At 39.4% G+C, this 23969-nt stretch overlaps 1 protein-coding gene across 19 annotated transcripts in view; it reads right to left on the bottom strand.

The window, feature by feature from the left end:
• Window positions 1-1378: 1378 nt before the first annotated feature.
• SEC16A (SEC16 homolog A, endoplasmic reticulum export factor) overlaps window positions 1379-23969 on the bottom strand; it is a 41157-nt gene continuing 18566 nt past the window's right edge. For 3 of the 19 annotated variants that reach the window (XM_005299503.5, XM_008169490.4, XM_065572042.1), the window contains 26 exons: window positions 23552-23729; window positions 22476-22618; window positions 21242-21303; window positions 20860-20998; window positions 20210-20452; window positions 19700-19797; window positions 18727-18808; window positions 18145-18262; window positions 17720-17831; window positions 17322-17427; window positions 16484-16624; window positions 16222-16335; window positions 13907-14111; window positions 12809-13060; window positions 11973-12061; window positions 10880-10927; window positions 10531-10692; window positions 9791-9868; window positions 9496-9552; window positions 8718-8823; window positions 8221-8358; window positions 7148-7242; window positions 6015-6089; window positions 5331-5390; window positions 4394-4471; window positions 1379-3027 (listed from right to left, as the gene is read on the bottom strand). In XM_005299503.5, coding sequence (XP_005299560.2) covers window positions 2959-3027; window positions 4394-4471; window positions 5331-5390; window positions 6015-6089; window positions 7148-7242; window positions 8221-8358; window positions 8718-8823; window positions 9496-9552; window positions 9791-9868; window positions 10531-10692; window positions 10880-10927; window positions 11973-12061; window positions 12809-13060; window positions 13907-14111; window positions 16222-16335; window positions 16484-16624; window positions 17322-17427; window positions 17720-17831; window positions 18145-18262; window positions 18727-18808; window positions 19700-19797; window positions 20210-20452; window positions 20860-20998; window positions 21242-21303; window positions 22476-22618; window positions 23552-23729 — 3048 coding nt within the window. In that variant the 3' untranslated portion in view covers window positions 1379-2958. Of the gene's footprint in view, window positions 3028-4393; window positions 4472-5330; window positions 5391-6014; window positions 6090-7147; window positions 7243-8220; window positions 8359-8717; window positions 8824-9495; window positions 9553-9790; window positions 9869-10530; window positions 10693-10879; window positions 10928-11972; window positions 12062-12808; window positions 13061-13906; window positions 14112-16221; window positions 16336-16483; window positions 16625-17321; window positions 17428-17719; window positions 17832-18144; window positions 18263-18726; window positions 18809-19699; window positions 19798-20209; window positions 20453-20859; window positions 20999-21241; window positions 21304-22475; window positions 22619-23551; window positions 23730-23969 lie in introns of those variants that run through there. The other 16 variants (XM_042854365.2, XM_008169488.4, XM_065572043.1 and 13 more) reach the window with 16 other exon arrangements.

Raw genomic sequence — 23969 nt, 5'->3', positions numbered from 1 at the left:
GGCACCCCTATGGGAAATCATGCTACTAAATACTTACCTAAATCCACTTTTTTTTTTTTTTTTAAAGGGGAAAAAACCTTGTTGACTTGTGCCCATAGAGTAGGGATGCAACAGTTTTTAAGTATGCCTGTTCTAAGCAAGCGCCTCCTACTTCAAGCCATCTGTAAGTGGACAGAAACTAATGCAGCTTTTCTCATGGTCTCTTCCACACACACAAAAAAATTCAATGAATGTGTACATCATAAATAGGATCAGTGCTTGTCATCCCAAACTCACCACTGTATACAAACTAGCATCAAAATGCAGCTGTATTCCAGGTTGAGGAAAAAAAATTATCCAAGGTCCCAGAACTTTTGAAAACTACCATAGGACCTTTAGTATCTATACCAAGAGAAGACCTCTCTTTTCAAAGGTTTCACAAGAACCACAGGGTCAAATCCTGACAGCTAATCCTTCTGATGTAGATAAATGAAGTTCATTGCAGAAGTAGGAACAGCTGCCAGCATTTGACCCTGTGGTTGCAGGAAGTGCAGGCATTTCAAAAGTTAAGACAAAACATGCAGTGAAGGTGTGAAGAAAAACTAAATTATCCAGGTCTGAACTATAAAGCAGTATTATTAACTTTAGTAAACTGGCTGTATTTCTGAATACAGAAAACACAGTAAAAATAAAAAAAATCAAGAAGGCTAGCACTTAATGAAAAACATTCAAAGCTAGGAGGATTAGATTAGTATCTAGTCTGCATCACTGATGCTTTGTATAACCTACCTGCTTGCCCTGTGACTCAGTTAACAGTAGCATATTATAAAGCTAAAAACATTGTGCTTTCTAAACCATTCCAGGACAAATGGAAAATTCCACACACAAAGTATAAAGGCGGAAGAGAAGATACTGACTACTTTTGATGTCAGGCTGCAGTAATGCAAAACCAACAGGAAACAGCACATTTATAAAACCATATAAAAATCAGAGGTTTTGGAAAGGTTACCCAGGGATGAATTCTTTCAAAAAACCTTGTATGATATTTACTGAGAAGTGGACATTTAAACCAACTGTATGGTTTTTCTAATAAGCACTTTTTTTTTTTAATACTGTTACAAGCCTGCAACAAATTGGAAAGTCATTTATTTAGTGTAAAATAGGTTTTAATTTTGAACATTAAAAGGAAAATATTCACTTTTAAATCAGAGGTTGAAATATCAATTTTCAATATATACAAGTTAAAGATTAGTAATGGATAAGTGGCATTCCTTGAGATCAGAGAGGCAGTGTTCTCTAAATTATTTAAGAAGCCTGAAGTGTTCAGAGTTGTATCTCCAACTGTACAGCAAAGTTCTTTCATCCAACCAGCTTGCTAACCAATAACCACAAGAAAAAGTAAAGTGTGAAAGTGCTCCAGAGCGCAAAATATTTTATTTAAGAATTTACAGCGTCAAATCTAACACTTCGGAAAGATAGCAGCTCCCAGCTCAGAGGCAGCCTTCTTGAATTAAAAGATATTTGGCAGTCTCTGAAGCCAAGTATCTGAACAGGTTTTTAGTTACAAAAGAAAGCCACACTGACTGCTGCTGACCAAGTCCAGGATTTAGAGTAAGGAGCATTACCAGAAGGCTACTAATTCCTCCAGGTCACCACATTTTATTTCAAATCGTGTATAATCCCTTTGGAAATATACATAAGGCAGTCCAGATCTCAAAAGGTGGTATTACCCAGGAAAAGGTGGGAGAAAAAAAAGGGGGCAACATTAACAATTCCACATATACATTATTTCAACTCATGGGCAGAAATGCAAGTAACATCAATCAGCTTCCTTGTCAAATCCTAAAGAAAATATGACCTAATGATTTAATAAATATTTGAAGTTTATTTTCTCTCCTTGTGGGCCTTTTAGACTTTTAAATGCATGTGAATATTACACCTCAATGGTTTTCAGAATTTTCTATATTAAATCTAAAGCTTTTCAAGTTGATCAGTAGAGGTCTAATCCATTTAATTTAGTATGAAATTAAGTTGTTAGCTATTTAAGACCTTAGTTATTTTATTAATGGAAGTTCAAGAGCAGAGTATTAGGAACAGATTCTGGCACTCCAAAGGAAAATTATTTTTAAACAACTTTCAAGCTGTTACCACCTTAATTATACAGTGCCAGTAGTTTGAGAGAGAAAGCAAGTAACCATATTGCACTTAAGAAGAACACTCACTCATCAGAAATAGTACAGCATTGACTATTGTACAAAGAGCTTCTTTCAGACTATACAATTTGTTTTACAAGGAGTCTAAAACACAACTACATACATACTAGATAAAATCCAAATCAGACTAATTTTAGATTTTATTACAGTCACAGTTTTAATTCACTATAGGTCAATTTATTTATTTGGATGAGCTGTGGCCCCCCTCCCCTAAAAAAAATAAGCATGTGAGGCATTTCCCAGATGAGCATCTTAAACCTTCATATATTGGCAAATGCCAGTATTGTTTTATATGCATTACAATTGTGCATGGTCCTGTTAAGGCCATAGAGTATTCTGTTAAAAGGTGGACATGTATGTCCTACATTGGGAGGGAAGTGTCCTTCAGAAACCTAATTTATGTCTTCAAGTCACACTGGTAGGTTTAAAATCAAGCAAAGAACTCCTCCCTTTGGTGGCAGTTTACAGTTGGTTTTCACAACAGACAGCAACCACATACTCCTCTCTTCATCCTTCTCCAACCCCAATAGGAGATTAGATCTTTCTAACCGGCTTTTAAGGGAAAACGTATATTTCTTCTAGTTTGGTAATGATTCATGTACATGAGCTACAAGTAGGGAGACCCATGACAAACCATCAGCCAGCATTAAATTACTGTCATGTCAATTTCAAGATAGCAATGATACTACTATGTGCCATAACATTTGAGTAGTTCTTTGAATGTCCAGAACTAGTGTAAGTGTTCCAAACGTCAAGTCATTATATTCTATTTCAATGTTGGGTATTTTCTCTGTCCAATTCTCCCCAGCCTTGAACTTCCAGTAGTTGCAGGAGACTGAAAAAGATAAAGATTTATAAAAATCAAGCAATTTAATTGCTCTTCTCACCAACTAAAAGTCCTGCAAGAATCTGGTTACCTTTCAGAACAAATACTGATTTTTTTTTTTTCTGCTTTGAAAAAAGACCAAGGTTTACAACAGTGGAGGTCTAATCCCCCAGTGATTTACATCGGAGCTGGACTGGTCCACAGGCAAATTTAACATGCTAGTGTCAATTCTACATGTAACTACTATCCATGTGAACTGCTTAACTATAAAACCAAAGTTTATCAGAGATTCAGTTAGCAAGGCAGAGAACAATTTGCTTGTCTGCTGCTATTAAGTATTCAGATGATAAGCCACATTTCAGAAGTCCGTTGTAACACACCAAGACTGATTCTCCACAGCACAGGTGTGGAGGGTTGCATGTGTAAGCACAAATTCAAAAGTGATGAATAGGATGGGAGAGCAAGGGAACCTGACCCAACAGTAATGACAGCCTGCTGCATGGATACCCCGTTATTAGCCTAACAGCAAAGCCTAAAACAAGAGAATATCTCCCAGGCCCAACTCCTTTTGACTCTGCATACTTGATTGAGAGGAGCAGACAAAGGACCATGGCTTAGCAGAGGTCCACAACCTGCGGCACCCATGCCAAAGGCGGCATGCGAGCTGATTTTTAGTGGCACTCTGCTACCAGCCGGGGTCCCGGCCACTGGCCCCGCTCAGCCTGCTGCCAGCCTCGATGGACGGAACACCGGGCCGGCAGCGGGCTGAGCGGGGCCAGCGGCCGGTGGACGGAATCCCAGACCAGCAGCGGACTGAGCAGTTCAGCCTGCTGCCGGCCTGGGGTTCCAACCGCCGGCCTCTGTAAATGTAAAATCTATTACTCACACGCGAAACCTTAAATTACAGTAAATAAATGAAGACTTGGCATACCACTGCTCAAAAGGTTGCCGACCTGTGGCTTAGCACTTAAGATTAAGTTCCAGAACACTATGGAGGGCAGGGCAAGCAGAAGAGATAGGCCAAGTGATTTGTAAATTGAAGGGACTAGCACCACAGAAACAATAGGAGAGCTGTAGGTGTGGATCAGAAAGATGAACAAGAGTGAACAGGGGACATAGGTGGAAAAGAAGAGCATATGCAGAGATGAGACAGAATGAGATAAAGGGCAGAAAAGAAAGCAGAGAGTTTGTCTGTATGTTTGAAACTGGTACGTCATGCCACGTCACTTTCTGAAGGCAGATACGAGCAACAGACACGAAGCAAGAGATTTCAGCATCACTGTCAGCTATGTCAGAAATATTTTGCTACCTGGCTTTATTTTCAAGATAAAGGAGCTCACACAGTTTCTCTAGCAACAATGACGGTTTCACTCACTTGTGCAAATTGAGAAGGGTTGTAGAACTGAACAGTTCCTGCTGGAGGTCCCCCAGAAGGTGGCACACTATGGAGAGGCTAGAAAGTAGATTACATTCCATTAACACTATGTATTCTCTCTCCCAAGTTTTGTTTGCTTACTAGTAGAAAGAAGATACTTTAGAGTAGCAATGCCTATAATAGGTACAGAGCAGCAGATTGTAACACATGGGTGCAAAATGTGTCAGCACTTTTTGCAACCTTTATTATTACTTGCTTAATGTAGGCATTGGCAAAATAACGTCACATGCACGAACTGTAAACAGCTCTGAAAATCCAGGCATGCAAAAACAAAAGTAACGAGACACCAGTGCAGCTTTACTGAATTAGTATCCTGTGGTTTTGTTAGTAGAACTTAAGCCTCCCCCAAGAATAAAATGTTCCATCTGTGATAACTGTTGTGCTTTACTGCAAGTACAAAAAAGTGTTATGATGTCAGCTCTTTACAGTGTACTGAAACTTAACCGCAGAGATGAAGCATTCCTTTAATTCCTACAGGGGTCGTTTACAGATGAAATGGGCAAGGTTATCATTATTGAGTTCAGAGTATTGCAGCATATTAAGTATTCTTGTTTGTTTTTAATTTAAGGTAACTGACTACTTTGGCTCTTTCACTAATGTAAGGTCAGAGTTGAGCAGAATTACCAAGTGAATTAAGAACACAAAAATAAAGCAAGCATGTCTAGATTATGTGCTTTTTGAGAAATGTAATGGTGAAATTTTGAAGACCCTGTTTAAGTGTTAAAAGGAACACTGCATCATACGTTATTTTTAATATTAATTCTGTGAAATGGAGGAGGGGGGAAATGACTTAAAGTAGCATTAGTAAGAAACTGAGCAAATGCAAAATAAAGGGGGGGGAAAGCCAATGTAAGTGAAAATGGCCAGCCACATGTACCTGATTAAAATGCTGGCTTACTTCACGTGATAATGAACTCATTGAACTAGAGCGCGAAAGCTACAAAACAGCAAGAACACACACACACAAAAAACAAATAAAAATGTCGTCATGCATGTCACTGCCCCAAAGCTTTCAGTCATTTTATTTCATTAAAAATGAAGTTTCAGTCGGAGAAAGGTGTAAACCAATTTTGAATTAAAAAAAAACGAAGAGCAAGAAGTTTAAAAAACAAACAAACCCTTTTGGATTTAAAGTAAGAAAGCACAAAATTATAGATCATTTAGTAGGAACAAAGGTGGCCTGGCATATAGCGATCTATTCTCCTCTGCGTGTGTCAAGCATTTAATATACGTGAAATTAAATGCATGAACAGAGGCAAGACCCCAAAGAACTGTTACTGATACTTTGTTCTGAAAAGACCTTTCCAAATTTTGTTCAAACGAACAAGGTGCTCTTGCAGCAATGAAATTAAGACATTTAGCTTGTACTTTGCTTATGGAACTGAGGGGCTCTTTTGTTTAGATTTTTAGAGGCAGTAACTAAGTTTCCATCTTGGCTAGTCATCAGCAATTGAATCAGTTCCTTGCTTTTTTAGATTATGCAGGTTAAAACCATTACAGCCTGATGGTTAAAATACACTGCACAGAGGCATTAGTTGAACCACTTTGAAGCAAGCCTTACCTCTCCTGACTGGGAGCCATCTGGATTGGACCCAGGGAGTTCAGAACCAGGTGGAAGCATTGTAGAGTTTAAATACTAAAAAAAAAAAAAAAAGGAACCCTATTCATGTTCAATATCTTAAGTCAGCGAGACCCAATGTAGATTTCCAATGGGATTCTGTTTTGCTTTATGCTTGTACTAACACTTCTGAAGCAACCCTAATGCAATACACTGAGATATAACAAACTCGATCAGGCTAACACTGCTGAACAGGCTGCCATATTCTGCACAACCTGAAGCTTTTGGGTGTCCTTCAAGCATAGCCCTGAGAAGAGCCATTTTACTAAACCATCAGGGATTGAGTCAGCTGAGTACACGGAGATTCAATGGCAACTACTGCAGGGAAAGAATGAGTCGTTAGGAGTTCTAATTAGGACTCATTTGTACTATGGTAGCACCCAGAGAACCCAAGTTAGATTGAGCCCCCATTGTGCTACCGCAACAGAGTCTCTGCTCCAAAGAGCTCACAATGTAAATATCTGAAATCTACATCTTAAATATGTGGCAGATATGGAGGTGTGCAGAGGAGGTAGGGCATTATATGAATAGGTTATTGGTATTACAAAATTCTACATTTTGGGAGGAAGTCATAAGACCAAAGAATTCCTGCCCGTGTACTGATTGATATTTCAATGACGTAAATGTGGCCTGACTACACAACACAGTTATGAGTAATATGAACAATAAGGTAAATAGTACTGAAGCATGGAAAAGATGCTTCATCTCCACAGAGGGAGTAGATCATCTCACTCTCAGGCTAGAAGTTACCAGTGAGATATAAAGTGACTACCTACATATTATATACCAGGAAAAATAATGAAGGGATCCTAATCCTATAGGTGCTCTGCCTGTGGACCCACACTGAGCGCCTACAAAACTGGGGCCCAGGCAGTCTTCCATCTTCCTTCTTCCCCTGTGTTTTCTCTTCTGTCTCCTCTTCCTAGTTCTATCCCTTCTTTCACTAGGGGTTATTTATGTACAGGTATAACATGCCTTTTAAGTTACACCACTAGGAAATTGCAACTGTAATATTTAGTTTTTCAATAAAAGTGATAATTGGAAATGAATGGTGGTTTGCATCTTCACTAACCTACCTGTGGTTCTGTAGTAGCATCAGTGCTGACTTGATTTGCAGATAATGTCTGTTCCCGTGCCCCGCTCCCATCCATAGGTTGCTGCTCCTCAGGAACTACAGAAGAAACCGGTTTTAACCCAAAATGAACACTGTATCAGACCTTACAGATATATGAAGAACAGGATCAACAGTAGAACCAGGTTTTCAGAGTAGCAAACTGTAATCAGCGAATGAGCTGAATTAAAAAATCTCATTTGAAAAGTTACACTGGTTTGATTATATTCAAGGAAAAATATATTAGATCTATTTCCATTATTTCTTCCATCTCCCCTCAAAGATGGTGGCAAGTCTTATTCAATGGATGAGCGCACAGCTAATTATACTACTATGGTTAGCCATATGCAATAGAAGCATATACATTTTATATAGGAAACCTTGGAGCAACACAGCAAACAGAGGATTTGCAGCAAGAAAATATGCTGGTATGGCCCAGAAAAAATGCTTCTGGGACAGGAAACAGTAGGTGAGTAAGAAACAAAAACTGACACCAAGTACTTAGCAAAATATGAATAAGGGTTGATGAATTATGTCACCTAGCACAGTTCACATTTTGGGGGAAACCAAAGCACTTTTTGTCTAGCAAAGAACATACATTGCTTCATCAGATTGTTTTAGGAGATGCTCTTTGTGGGTTCTAGTAAAAAATTCCCATTTCCTGTTAAATAAAAATGGAGTTACTACATAACATCAATGTTTAAAAGTGTCATGTTGTTTGGAGAACAGGTGCTAGAACCATTCAGATTTGTTGTTCTGAGGTCCTAGCTGCCCACGACAACTAAGACGTAAGCCCTCTTAGTAAACATTTTCTAAAAGACGAGGTTTGTGACATGCAGAGCTGTAGCTGTTTTCGCCCGGTTTCAGTCTCCAGGCTCATATGGAATTCAATGCCTTTTAAAGAAGTTTTAAAGTTTAGACCAATAGTAACAGGAGTTAACATTTTTTGGCTCAAAAGGATATTTGTGATACACGTAATGGATAAGCATCCTTTAAGATGCCTGCTTCTTGCAGTTTATCTGCACTGGGTTTACGCACCTGAGTTTGGAACAAACAAGTTTGCAGGGATAGGCATTGGTGCCAAGGGGGCAAACAGGTCTGATGGGGCAGGGACAGCACCACTGGGTTTCGCTCCACTTGGGTTTAGAACGTCAACGTAACGCGCTCTGGTTCCTGCTGAAACAGGACAACAAACATATGGAAATAAGTCAGCTTGTAGTAAAAATGTAATATGGAGACAGAACATGTCTTCTGGTTAGAACATCTTTCAGGATCAGAAAAAAGTAGGCCCAAGGAGAAGATGGTAAACTCTGAATCACAGGGTGTGGTGTTGGCAGCAATCACCATCGTGATGCTAGTTTACCCAGCAAGGCCAATCCTGCCCACACCACCATGACATGGCAAGCTGCCACGTGCTCATCCAAGAAGCCACCTCCAAAAGGGGTGGCAACTTCGCCTTAGGGTTCTTCACAACAGGGACAATCTTAAGCTTTCCCCTTTACAATGAGGAATGCCATCCACTGCCGTGTGGTTACCTGCTTTTCTGGAAAACATGTTGACACCGGGTGGACCCCCAGGCCCAGGTGGAGCAGTCTGAGGAGCTTTAGGAAACCCGGCTGGTGGTGGTGGCGGTGGCTTGCTCTGGAAGCAAAAAACAGTATTAGCCTTTGAATGGCATGTTTAAAGCAGACATTTCTCTGTTTTCCTTAGCCACTCCATCAAACATGTAATTGGACACATTCCCCTCCCTCTCCAGTTTAGCTCAGTATTTCTCAACCTTTTCAGGCAGGCAACCCCTTATTTGAAATCAAACATTTTCACAATCTCCTGACACTGACTAGAAGCGTAAAAAAAAAGTATCAACAGCAATATTTGACCTTAAAGAGTAAGGGTGTGCAGGAGGGGATTTTTTTTGCTTTAGGCTATAATAAAATGTGATGCCTAGTGACACCTCCCCCTGCCCCCACCAGGATCATGACTTTCTAGATGAGAAAAAGTGGTCTTAGTGGTGTCAACTCCCACAGGCCATAGTCTACTTTCAGTTACACTGGTGTAAATCAGAATAAGTCCCCTTAAGAAACTTCACAGTACTCATTGGATCCACACCAGTAACTGAGGGCAGAAACAGACCCAGAAAACATATCACTCACTCTGATTTATGTAAATTGTTTACCAGTTGCAGTTAATGTCATACTACATTTTAACCCAAAGTAAGCCAGCAAAGATGGCTTTTAAGAGCCACTTTTTGGAAGTCCCATTATCGGATACTTATCCACTCAGGCAAAGAAAAAGAGAAACTCCTCAGTATTTTACCTCCTCTTCTGGCTCGTCTAAATTAACCCAGCGCTGTTTCTTTTCATCCCAAACAATCTATGAAGAAATCACAGTTCAAGATTAAGAGTGCAAATCGGTCACAAGGCTAGTAACCAGCAAATCATTTCTAATATTAATTTTGAAAGCCATTTTCAGAATTAGCCAGGCATTTTGAAAAAACTTTATATATAAAGTTTTGTTTGGCCGCAAGAAAAAAAAATCCATACTCTATGGACTAGAAAACAGTTTGAGCAAATTAACTTGTGTGATGTGTGCTGCGGTTTAGGGCCCTTACTGATTTGTTCTTATCATCTGGTAGGTGAGCTTCATTCTTTCCTTTTCCCATCAGCCAGCGAAGCCAATTTGCACCACTCTAAAAATAAATACAAGGCTTTTTAGTGTATTCCTCTAAGAATCTGCTGATAGCAGATTTAAAAATCTAACTTCATACAATTCCATTTCAATTAGTCCTTCATATAAACTGTATTCCAAGACAGTTTAAATGATAATCAATAGAGAAAAATTAAGGCTCATATGGAAAGGAGAAAGATGCTAGTAGTTAAAATTTGAAATCATGAATTTCAATGAGGCAGAGGGATACAAGATGGCTGAGCCAGATGTAAGAAGCTGCAGAGGAGAAAGCTCTTCTCAGCGGAGACAGGTGTATGGCAGGCCAAGAGGTCAGTGCTAACTGAGTGGAAATGGGGAGTCAGACAAGTTCTAAGAGATTGGCTGAAGTCAGAGAAGGCAATTTTGAACTGGCTCCTGACAAGAATGAGAAGCCAACTGCAATGTGTGTCATGCTTCAGTGCATGTAACTTTAGTGCATGTTGGAAAGCCAAGTGGCAGCATTCTGCACATGCTGGAGTCTGGGGCCTGAGCTGAACGTGTAGATGGAGGCTGCAATAGTCAAGACAAAATGTTCATCGGATGATTTAGGTAAGCAGCCTCTCCCCCATTTTAGCACCATGGTGCCATTAATCATTGGTGCCATTAATCATTGCGACTTGTAACCAGATACCCATTTTAATTTACCTTTCTCGCTGCTGGCTCCTTCCTGATCTCTTTGTTGGTCTCTTTCCCTTCAGGAATGGATGGAGGAGGAGGAGAGGGCTGCTTTGCTGCAGAGTTGCATCTTTCTCGTCCTATAGAATGGGTGGAGGATTCTGAGGTGGTCCGAGATCTTCGCCCATAGCCCTGCATTACAAATACGCAGGGATTTTAAATCATTTTACTACTAACCTAGAGGGATTAGATTTTATTTTGCTTAAGAAATTCCTTCTTTTGAAAATGTCAGTAATAACAGAGATGCAAAGTCATTAGAAGTGGGTGAAATGTAGATAGGAATGACGAGATAGTGAAAACCAGCCTGGTCACGGCGTACCATGTGTGCTGAAGACTGAGAGGTGGATCTGGATCTTCGTCCCGGTGCCTGGTTAGATACAAAGCCAGCACATGCTTAATAAGCAAGCAATTAAGCAAAAGGTAGACAGTACAGTCCCCTTCATTTCCAATTTTAATTACATGTTCCCAAACAAAATCCAAGCCATTTGAGTTAATTGTTCAGGCACATCTCTACCCTCTGGTTTAGGTGCATAGTACAGAGGCAGAGAAAACTGAAACCTAACTATGCTTTCACAGTAATGTGTCCAATCTATTAAGGAGGTAATCGTGTCAGGGCATCCCACTGAACACACTCATTAAACAGCTATCCCCATTGAGAGAGAGGCTGTAAAAAAAGTAAAGGTAACAAAAATATTGCAGTGACTAATGAAGTTTGCTACATTGTCTGTATGTAATCTTTAAATTATTATTTAAAATCTTTATTTAGCAACTTTGGTATTAAAAATATCAGAGTTTAGATTTGTACATTTATTTATTTAACAAGTGGTTAACACCACTTCATCCATTGGCAACAGCCAAATGTGTCCCTATTAAGAAAAGTTAATGTTAATTCTGTTTCAATTAAGCAACTGTTATCTCATGAGGCTAAATTAGTTCCCTAGGAGATGTCCAACTTAAGTGACTTAACACTGAAAATACCTGCTGTACAGTAAAACAGATGTTCATGGTTAGGTTTTGAACATTTATGTACAATTTGGATAGCACCACCCATTGTTCAGGGCAGGACTCCCTAAGTGCAAATCAATACTGTCTTTTAAAAGCACGGTCAGCAGACTTGCTCACTAGGATCTGCTTTTCTCTCCCACTGATATACGCCACAGCCCTGCTGGGTCCTGGTGGGTTGGCATATAAACATTTTAAATCCAACATGTCTGATTTTCTACTTCCATGAGTATTTTAAAATAGTAGGTCTCACATTTCTCCTGGATTTTTTTTCTTCTGCAACAAAAGACTGGATTGGGGCTGAGGTGCACTTCATGAACTTAGTATTTGAGAGTGCCACTGAATAATGAGTTCCACATTTGCATAGTGCGATTTGGAGAAAGCACTAAGGATGTATGATATAAAAATACCATAGTTGCCATTTTGCCATAGAAATCCTCCTCTCTTTGTTCAGGGAAAGTCTTTTGAATTGGAGATTCCTGGGGAATTCTCTGCATTGCTTGAAAAACAAGAACAGAGTAAGTTAGTAAATTTCAGTGGTTTTTCAACACATAATAGATGCCTAAGTAGTTGCACTAGAACTGTGATAACATTTACCCAACTTGGTTAGTGATTCTAGTGCTAGAGAACCTGATGCTTTAAAGAATTAACATTAAATTTCAGGGCTTGCATGAACTGCATTTGACGTCTTTTTTTTTTTATTATTATTTTTTTTTAAAGTTTATTCATGTGTATTTAGTTTCCTAAAAAGGAGTGTGAGAACCAGCTAAGTGAGGCATTCCTAAGGGTGATGCTGTGCGAGATTCTTTGCATAGCTCTGTCAGTGGACTTCAGCCTTCACATGCAGCATCTCCTACTATTTAAATTCTATGATCCCCACAGTTCTAAACATTCACTTTGAGTTTGAGGTAGAGAACTTCCTCCAATTCCAATTGTGAGCATTTCCAACAGAAATTGCCCACATGACGACGTTAGGTAGTGGTTTTGTGACAGACAAGTGTCCAGGAGGGAACAGGCTGTGACTCACTTACTTACACTGGATTTATGTCAAACCTGATATGCAAAGCCAGTAGTACTCAACTCTTCTCAGTGAGATTCTTTGCTTTCTTTTAAGTTTTCACTCTACACTCAGTTACCCAAGATTTACTGCACAATTTTAATGATTGAAACAAGTTACTGTGCACTCAATCTCCAGAAAGACTTCAGTGCCCTTCAAGGCAAGGAAACATTTATTCAGAGCACAAACCTGTTTCCTGGTTTAACTGCTCTTCTGGCCGTGGTTCTGCTGCGTGAGGAGGTGGTCCTCCCGGTGGCACTGCAGATCCCAGGTACAGTGAAGACTGTTCAGCTCCATATTGATTTGGAAAGCCTGGTGGTGCAAAGCCAGACCCTGGCCCAATAGAGGGAGGAGCCACAGGATAGAAAGAAACACCACCACCAGTTTCTTGCTGAGAAGGAGGAGTCATAGCTGCTGATCCCTCAAGGATAGTCTGAGGGGCTGCGGAACAAAATTTAAGAAAATTACTGGTAACAAAAAAAAGAGACATGGTCTAAGCACTGGACGAAGGAGCCAGGATCTGCTCAGTTCCAATTCCAACCACCTCATCTGTAAAACACAGACTATTTGTATACTTTACAGGGATGCATTTTACTGTGAAGAAGTTATTGCAGTGCATGGGCAGTAAGTCTTTTTTAGTCTGTATTTGTTTATTTGACAAAAGTTAAGCAAGTCACCATACCAGGAGACTGCTCTCTCTGAGGAGGATCTAATACCTCCATATGGATATGCTCATGGAATGCCTACTTGGGAGAATAGACCTCAATACTCCCATTGTTGCTGCTTGGCATTTTTTACATCCTTAGTTCTCACACTTGCTCCTATGGCATCCAACGTGAAGCAGCAATAGGATTAGAAGCATCCAACGTACAAAACAAAACATGTTGTTCAAAAGACAATGAACACAGTTTTAAAAAAAGCAGTAAACTCCTTTGAAGTCAAAAGGGGACTATTAAACACTCCCAGTTACGTTTCAAATATCATCTCCTATTTCTGTCCCCATTACAAATGAGACATGAGCCCTATGCCTTTATGGGTTTCTGTATGAACTGTACAATCTTTACACCCACTAATGTGCAATAGAAAAAGCTAATTGGCAATTATGTAAGGAAGTGTTATTCTTACTTCTAATGCTACATGAATCAATCTCAAAAAGAGCCAATTTATAACTAAATAGTTTAGAAATGAAATCCCATTAGTTTAACTTTTAAGTGATTTCTTCATTTTGTAGTCCACTGTATTGGTTCTTCCCCTTGACACACATGGAGAACAATGTGAAATACTAACCTGAAGGCATTAGCTGCACACCTTGCATGGGGTGCACCATATTAGGTAACAAGGATGCCAACAATGGGTTTTCAGTAGCAGGTCCCATGTCCTGTCCAGTTCCTGTTCCATCACATTGACTGATATGGTCTAATTCAGAGCTTGGTGTGCTACAGGCATACTGCTGAGGGGTGGATCTATCTGCATTGTAAGCTATCGTACCATCCTGTAGTTAGGAGAAAACAAAAGCCTATTAACCACTATAAGATGTTAAATTCATAACCCAGGAAGAGCATAACAAGGAAAGTCTTCTAAATAAAAAAAGATAATTTGTTAGTTTCTTGAAGTTGAGGAAGGGAAAACTTTGCAACTAGATTTTCCATTCACAACTTTCTCAGGTAAAAAATAAGTCAAGGGTCATTGTTAGATCAAGTTCAGCCCCCCAAAAAGATGCTTAGAAAAAAAAAAAACCCCACAAGCTTTTGCAAAAGCAAAAGGCAAGTTTTATAAAAAAAATACTAATAGAATCAGTTTTTTTAAATCAACATACCTCCCTCTCCTGCAGTGTTTGAAACTTAATAGCTGCAACTTAGTAGTTAGTTACTACGATCAATGCTTACACGCTCACCTTTCTTTTAAGAAGTGCATCTCTGCTTGCTCCTATGGAGTATTAAAACCTTGGAGTTTTACAGTTCTCCTTGCACAAGAATGCATAAAGAAGTCTATTCCACACACACATACGGCCATCCTTAGGATTTCTGGGGCCCTATGCAATATTATTAAACTGGTGCCCCTATGCCCGACGGCAGCCCAGGCTCGCGTGTGTATTAAAGGATACGTCCAGACTACCCGCCGTATCAGCGGGTAGCGATTGATTTACCAGGGATCGATATATCGCGTCTCATTAAGACGCGATATATTGATCCCCGAACGCGCTCCCCGTTGACTCTGGAACTCCACTGGAGCGAGCGGCGGTAGCGGAGTCGACGGGGGAGCCGCGGCTGTCGATCCCGCGCCGTGAGGACCCAAGGTAAATCGATCTAAGATACTTCGACGTCAGCTACGCTATTCACGTAGCTGAAGTTGCGTATCTTAGATCGATCCCCCCCCTTCCCCACCCCCAGTGTAGACCAGCCCTTAGATAAGGGTGGCCTTTTGAAGGATTTATTTAAAAAACTATGACAGGTTTGTTCCAATATATGTTCCATTCTATATGCATCCGAAGAAGTGGGCTGTAGTCCACGAAAGCTTATGCTCTAATAAATTTGTTAGTCTCTAAGGTGCCACAAGTACTCCTGTTCTTCTTTTTTTAAAAAACTATATGTCTGAAGATCCACACATTTAAGGCTAAAGATGAATACTCAGATTGTGCAAGGATTTTTTAGAGATGTGATTTTATAGTCTTCAGGAACACACTAATGAGATATTTTAAAGACAATTTTAAGTGAAGGTCCTGTAGGCTAAATATGACAGTAATGCACAACTGTTTTTGTCAGTAAATTTAGAAACTGACAGCATATACCTGGTGGTTAGCAAATGTCTGTTAAATGGCTTCATTACCACTTGAATGGCTCTTTAACAGTTTCAGTGTTGTGCTAATAGATCTGGCAGGCTTTTTCACTTTTAAGTACTAGATCCCCTCCAGAAGAAGACTCACCAGGCTGCAGCAGCTAGCTGTGGGAGCCTGCAAGAAGGGTCAGAACAGGGATAGGAAAAGGCGGGAGGGTGGACACTAAGGACTTGGCTACACTTGGGACTTCACAGTGCTGCCGTTGCAGCGCTGTGAAGCGTGAGTGTAGTCGTGCCGCCAGCGCTGCGAGAGAGCTCTCGCAGCACTGTAAGTACTCCACCTGTCCGAGGGGAGTAGCTTGCAGCGCTGCGAGCGAGCGTGCAGCGCTGCAGGCATTGATTACACTGGCGCTTTACAGCGCTGTACTCGCTGTGCTCAGGGGGGTGTTTTTTCACACCCCTGAGTGCAGCAAGTTGCAGCGCTGTACAGCGCCAGTGTAGCCAAAGCTTAAGACTCAGGGATGCCCCATATTTTCGGGTGTCCTACGCAGCCGCGTATGCTGCATATGCCTAAGGACGGCCCTGCACACACACACACTATCTTTCAACTATTTTACACTGAAAACTGGGGCACCCACAAGTATGCACATCATCCTGATTTAAGTGGTATGCAACTGGGTAGCTTTAATATGTAAGAAATCAGAATTTTATAATTCCCATCTATTATTAGACAAGAACAAGTGCTCCACAAAAGCATTTTATGAAAAGGATCTTAAGTAAAAATCTTAGCATGGAAGCCTTTAAATTTTGGAAAGCAGATTTTATACCTTGATCTGTCCATCCAAGTGCCGAAGTCGTACTAACCACGAAGGTTCAATAAATAATTCCTGCTCTGGTTTCTCTTTAATCTGTGGGTCGAACAGGCGCAACTGAGATGATATCTATCAAAGGAAGCATTATAAAAACAAACAAAATTGGTAAAGAGGTCAATAAAATAGAAATTTTAGAGATTTCTAAACTATCATTCATGAACCAATATGTATCAAGCCATGAGTGCTTAATTCTGAAGAGTACTTATCCCTATAGTACCTGAATAAGTTGACTGATAAGCACAGGCGAATAATAGTAGGGATTTTTAAGAACAGTTTTGGAAATCACTTCACAGTAATGAAACGCTTGTGCAGCAAGTCCCATCTCAGCTAGTCGGCAAGCATAGATGAATTTGAAAACCTGTAGAATGCAAGAAGGTAAAGTTATACTGCATGCCCACATAATTTCTAAAGATATTGCAGGGCAGTTTGTTACTCCAGCCACAAACTAAAGTAGCCCATTATCACATGTATTCTAGATTTAAAAATGAATACTAGTCAAAAAGCTTTCAAAGTGTTCCTCCACTCAAGTTCTACAAGGGGGGGGAGGCTGGTCAGATGTATACAACAGGTACAAAACAAATCCTGCTGGATTTCTTCTTTGAATTTTAAATTCAGTCACTACCTTTAATTTAGGTTCTGGAAGTCTGGAATTCACAATATTTGCTCTTTGGGAAAAATCAGATTTAGTGATTAGCATCAGGAAAATCCTAGAACTACACAGTGCAATGATCCAGTCATAAATGTAGAATTAAATCTTTAAAAGATCTACATTTATTTGGATGCCAAACAGAAAACAAAGATCCAAAATTATGGGGTGAGTTTTTAAATGTTTAACTCATTCCTGAGTTTAACTTTTGTTTGCACTGGAAAGTGACCTTGCATTATTTTTATCATCAGGAGTCTTTTGGGAGCAAGTTTGAGAGAGAGACCAGGTCCTTCAAGTACTTGAAAGAGTACGCAACAAAAGCGAACACCACACCATTCATAAAAAGGATAAAGAGCACTTCATACAAAACCTGTGACATGACATTAAAAAAAACAGAACTGCTGCTAACCTGGAAATTGGGTAAACAGCAGGGCTGGGTTCCCAGTGACTGTGCATATTCATAGGCTTCTGTTCTTTGAATGGCTTCATTGGTGGCAAACTTTAAAAATGGCAAGCTGAGAGAAAAGTGGAAAAACAAATTAATTTTAATGTATTACCTCTAATTTAGATTATGTAATGTTACTGGCACATCAAAAGTTAGTCACATGGCATTACTGAGTAGAAAGCATCAGATCAAGCAACTTCCATGCTTCAGAAATAAGCAGCTACGTCCTAAACAACTTTGGTTAAGTAATTATCTATTGTGGCATGTTACTTGTTAGAATATCACAAACCATTTCCTTCTATTTTTGTCTTTTAAATAGCAAAGTTTTACAAAAACAAAGGCAAGTAATTTGAATTCCACACCTGTGATTTGATCCAATTAGGACAAGCTTTGTTGTTTTCTTTGTATAAACGCCAAACCCGATCTGAGCCATCAAGTAGCAAAAATGAGCAGCATCTAAAAGGCCTTTAGAAGCTGAAACAAAGCACGATAGATCTCTCGTGAAATTGTATCTGAATGGTACATAACTAATTCATAGCATCTTGAATTGTTTTGGTTCTTTAGAATTCCAATTTATTCTCACAAAACAGAAATCCGCAGAACTAAAAAAGGTTTGGTTTTATTGTATAAGTAGCAATTGTTAGTTTTCATAAAACAAACCCAACAATTTAAGTTTAAGAAAACCCTTCATTTGTTCAGAGCCCACATCCATTCCATTGCTCCCAATATAAACAGCCCTGCTATTTACTCACTTTATTCTCCACAGATTCAACTTCAAATTACTTACCAAGAGTATCTCCCATGGTGGTAATAGTCCTCGATTCCACATCCATGTTATTGGTCAAGTTGGATAGTACCATCGCAAGATGAGGCCTCCAGTCTCCCCATTTCTCATCTCCACAGCACTAGAATTAGAGTAGACACCCATCAAGCCATAGAATGGAAGGGTGCGTGGATAAGGATTACAACCCGAGTAAGGGCTAGAATAATTTTTGCATTCTAGATCAGGTATGCAAGAACATAAGAATGGCCATACTACTGGTCCATCTAGCTCAGTATCCTGTCTTCCAACAGTGGCCGGTACCAGATGCTTCAGAGGTAATGAACAGAACAGGGGAGTTATCAAGTGATTCATCCCCTATCATCCAGTCCCAGCATCTGGCAGTCAGGGGTTATGGGACACCCAAAGTATGGGGTTGTACCCCTGACCATCTGGGTTAATAGCCATTGATGGACCTATCCTCCGTGAACTTACCTAATTCTTTTTGGAACCCAGTTGTATGTAAAAGCATACCGCTAGTGTGCTGTAAGAGGTAATTCACAAGAGAACATATACAAGTCTTAATTGAAGCTTATTCTTAAAACTCACTGTGGATGCTGCTGGCATTCTTCCAGACATGAGCTGGTAAACAGTTTGCAGAGGATCATTAATTGGAAGACTGTTGGCAAATCTACATAAAAACAATTGTAGGTAAGCAGTTAACATGACTCACATGTTTATATTTAGTTTAGCTTTGAGAAAGGAGGTTTTCAAAGCACCGCAGTGAAATAAGTGTAATTGGCCAGTGAATCATCTTTAAAACAGTTACTGGTTAAACTATTGGACCTGCAGTACAGCCCTATGCAAATACAAGCCTAGGAACAATCTCAAGAATTGGGCTCCTAGTGCCAGCAGACAGCTGTAACATTGTTTCAGAAGCTGTGGGAGGACAGAAAATGCTGCTCTTATGTACTGACAGTCCTTGCTGGAAGATGGTTGCTTCTTTCCGAAATAAGAAGGAGCACGGGCGTAACATTACTTGGGTATTAAAAGTCCCAAAAGTAACTGGGGAAATAGCCATGCAAAACTCTGAAGGAAGACAAGCATACATATAGCGTATTTAATCCCGTTACTGTGAAAATCTGAGTTTTTGAAACGTGAAGTGCAGCTAATTCCTAGGCTATTCCCCCCTCCCCATTTTCATTAATGTTCTATAGTTTGTATGGCAGATCTGTCAGTCAGCTAGTAAGTCAGTTTACGGCATGGTTTCAGATCCACAGAGGAAATCATGTTACAGTGAAGGTGGTGGCAGAATAGCTCTTGCCAACAGTTGTAGCAGTCACTGCAATTCTGTGAAGTTTAACTTTAAAGGCTAAAATCCCTGAAACTAAAGCTGCAACATGACTTAAGTCAACACTCAGACAATATATCTAAAGCAGAATTCCTGCATAGGCACAGGCACACATCATAATTGTGGCCTCAATTTCTGAGCCATAGGACTTTACCTCATTAATGGGAAATAAATGGCTATTCCATACTTACAGCATATTCTAATCATCATCATCAAGCAACAAATCATTACCTGGTCATGACTCTTGCGTGTGTTCTGCTGTCCATTTTACTGGCAAGCAGCAGAGCATGACCCCATAATCCATGCTTCATGGCAGACTCCAAAGCATCCTATTAGTGTAGAAAGCATATGAAAAGTAAATGAGTTTATTGGGGAACAAGTTCAATACACCACTCAGGACAAAGTACTAATGATTTCTAGTGCAGATATCTTATGACTATGAATTGAAAATACTCATTAAGTCACATGCTAGTGTGTTACAATATAATTTGGTTTTGAATTGTGAATTCTTTGGGACAGGGATCTCTCTCTTTACTGTAGAGTGCCAAGGACATCCATGGTACCATAAATATTACATATTATATACATTACTATTTGTGTAGCTTTCATTTTTATTACTTGATATTTTAATTATATGCAAGCCACCAGGGATTTAAGGATATGTGGTTTTTGGAACAATACATTCAAGTAAAAAAAAAAAAAAACTCAACCAGTACTTTAAGCAACAATATGAACATTCACCTTCTTACGACCATAAAGCAGAAGCTCCCTGAATCTCTCCGTCTCTCTTTCAAGACTGTCAATTGTGGTTATAAGACTATCGGTGAGAAATGAGAGTTGAGCTTCAACAGACTCTTCTTCCACTTGCTCCAAAGCCTCATTAGTGAAGTCAATCAAGTTTGCTTCATTGGGCGATTTCCCAGGAAGCCAAACTGTTTTGTGATCTCGTAGCAAAAGCTCTGCAATGTCTGTGCCCACTACGGTCTATAAATGAAACAAATTCAATCACTTTGAAATAATTTGACTGAAATATTTTAAACATTTGAAGTTTAACAAGTTAATTAACACAAATGATGCAGTGGGTTGGACAAAAGGAGATAAGATTGGATTGGCCAACTCAGGTGTCCTATTGGGACTATACAGATAAAGACCCATTGCTCTCATCTTATTTGGCACTTCAAACAGCAAGATTAAGGAGGAATACCTGCCTTTTGAGTATATGACCTGCATTCTTGGCCCAGTACAAACACCTTACGTACTCTTGCCGCCTTCACATAAATGGAGCTGCTATATCTTAAGATTCTTATCTAAAACCTAAAGACAAAGGCTCTGAAAACTGACCTTCAGGGCATCAAGAGAAAGCTTACAAAGATTTAAGAAATATGACATACCCCATTCTGTCTGCACAACAATACAATAAAATCCCAAAGCAGGCTTGCAGACTCTTTGTCAATTAGATTTTCATTCTGAAAGCACTGTGTGGCTTTGTTTTGTGCAAAATTAATGACATCCACTTTATGGGTATCATCTCTGGAAGAGGAAGAAAAGTATGCAATGAAACAAAGAATCAGTATGAAGTGCCAGACATCATCATCACAATAAGTAGTATGTAGAACAGAGCAAAGTCAAACCTCCAGTAAAATTTAGGCTTGTGGAATATAGATAAGATATCTGATCAAACCCGTTTAAATTTATTTGTGGCCATGCAAAATTACAAGGAAAAATTAAGCCTGAGAAAATTTTAAAACAGCTTATGAAATCCAAAAAACATACTTAGCAAGAGGGCCCGGAAAGGCTCTCATCTCTTCTTGTTCTGGCATATGTTGCAACATAGTCTAAAAAAAAAAATACAAAACCATAAAAGCATGATGATTAGCTCTTACATCTATAAATTCCACCATTTATACAGTAATTCATTTTGTACCTAACAGTGTATCAAAATAAAATAAAATAAAATAAATAAAAGCTATACATAACCTATGGTGTCATCTAGTCTACCACTCTTGAACAGCTGTGTTCCCTATAGTATGTTTGTTAGGGCCCTGTCCAATCCAGTTTAAATGTTTTAATTACTTTCCATGAGAAATTATTCCACAGTGGAAGATCTCATGGGAAGTTTATCCTGGTATTAAGCCTATATTTTCCTTTTCATATCTCCTTGTGACATTCTAAATAATTCCTCTGTCTCCTTGCTGTGTACACCATTCAAATACTTGTAGATAATTGTGTTCTATCTTGGTCATGTTGGCCACATTCTACTCTGTCCCCATAAATCAGATCCTGCAACTCACTTGTCACTCTTCTCTGAACTCTCTGCAATCTGTCCACATCTTTCTGGTGACCAAAAACTTTGTATTCCTTTGGCCCACTGGTGGAGTCACAAGAGAAAGGGAAATACACACAAGGTACTTAATCTCCTACGTCTACGCAGAGAGCCTCCGAGCCTGGGTCAACTGACTCCTGCTTGAGCTACTGCATTAAAAATAACCGTGTAGACAGTGTGGCTCGGGCTGGAGCTCGGAAGCCTAAGGGCAATGTCTACACAGCTTTTTTAGCATGGTAGCGCAAGCCCTGAGAGCCTGAATCTGACAACCTGGGCTCAGAGATTCACTGCCACAGGCTGTGTAGCCATACACTAAGATAGCAAACCATCACCGTCATAGTCAGCAGAGAAAGGGACAAATGCTCATGTCTCAATCAATGGCTGCATGCACACAAAAAATCAAGATCCCAACCTTCCTAGGACTTGGAAATCCTTTTGTAATGAATCAAATGCCACAGTGAGAAAAGGAGATAGCTATTCTACACTAAGGGCTTGCAGGAGAAATCAAAAGTGAAAACATAAGGAAAACTTACAGAAGCAAAGAATCAACATTTGTTTTTCTATAAACTAACGCACATACAACAGAAAGCCATAACACAACTGAAGTGCCCTATTTTCCCTTTAGAAAAAAAACAAGATATTATAAACAAACACATTTGTATTCCTGGTATACTTTTGCTTTACCTCCATACTGTGTATCTCAACCAAAGCTGGCTGTCCTTCTGAAGGCAGGTTTGGCAACACTTTTGTCAGATGGCCCCCAGGACCAAACCTTGCACAGATATGAGGCACTAAAAATTTCTCAGGTGTCGAGGGTCTTGATGGGACTACAGTAGAGAGAAACATCAAAATCAAGTGATTCAATTAGTTACTTAGTTATTTACGTTTTATTTAGTTTTCTATATAGTTCTTATCACAATCAAAGCAGACATGAAACAAACTAGTTATTGAAGTTGGCTAAACACTATCTTCAGCAAGTTAATAGCTATACTTGTCCTATCAAATGCAAGACAGAACTGAGAGCAGACCTCTCAGAAATTTGAAATAAGAAAAAGTTCTGTACCGAGAACTTGAACATTGTTTTATTTAAATGCATTATTTTTCCCATAAGTGACTTATTGCTCATCAATCCCCAGTACATTTCTATGTTTTAGAGGACTTCTGACAAATATTTTCTTTAAAAACTACTGATACTTTATATGAAAAACTCTCTTTTTAGAAACACTGCTGTTTAACTGCAAGAAGCAAGGTTAATAGAAAAATCAAAGGATTATATAAACAGAATTGTTTCTAAGTTACGTTTATTTTAAAGATTCTCCAAGAATTAAGAGTAGACTGAATTCAAAGCATGCTTGGATTCAAGAGAGTTTTACAGCATCCCGTTATATACACATGGTTCTACAGCAAACACCACAAATGCAAAATAAGTGTGCCGTACTTAATACATAACCAGTAGCAATTAATATCTGGCCATAAAATAATGGAACTGTTCAGTGACAACCCAAGATGGAACAAGCAAGGGACTATCCTCACAGTTAACAAAACTTACCTTAGGTATAGCTCATATCTATGACTCTACAAATAGGGAATATTACATTCTACTGTTATCAGTTCAATATCTATTATGAACACAGGTGTCTTTACTACCAATAGGTTCAATAAATGTTTGTAAAGCATTTTAAAGTTGAATGAAAGGCACAAAAGCAAAGAATTGTTAACTATCCTCTCAACCCAACCGTCCCCCATGTTTCTGCAAATACCTTGTTCTACAGATGGCCATCCAGTTTCAGCTGAGTAGCCATAATCTGTAAAAGGCTGTTGACCATCAAAGTTAGCAGGGTATCCGCCGTATGGATAATCTGTGTGAAGCGAGACGGGCTGGGTGGTGGTTTCATATGCATTAGCTGTCAGATCATGGTTGCTTCTATAAACCTGGCTCTGAATAGAACATATTAGTAATTGTTGCATTAAAGACATAATAGCAGGCGGGGAAAGACTCACACGGGCTGAATAATGTGGCAAGCAGGACTGAGGGGCTTTTTATCTCCCACTTAGCAGCTATATGGTCTCCTTATAAGTATTTTAATATAGTAAGTTGCACAGGACTTTCACTGGCTTTATGAAAGCTGCTCAATGAATCAAGTGGTATAATGGACTTGAGCTACAATAGTTTGTCGT

The sequence above is a fragment of the Chrysemys picta genome, chromosome 18 (assembly GCF_011386835.1).
Source record: "Chrysemys picta bellii isolate R12L10 chromosome 18, ASM1138683v2, whole genome shotgun sequence".
Classification (NCBI taxonomy): domain Eukaryota; kingdom Metazoa; phylum Chordata; order Testudines; family Emydidae; genus Chrysemys; species Chrysemys picta.
The sequence above is the reverse complement of the archived record's forward strand: the minus strand, read 5'-3'. Positions and strand labels throughout refer to the sequence as shown.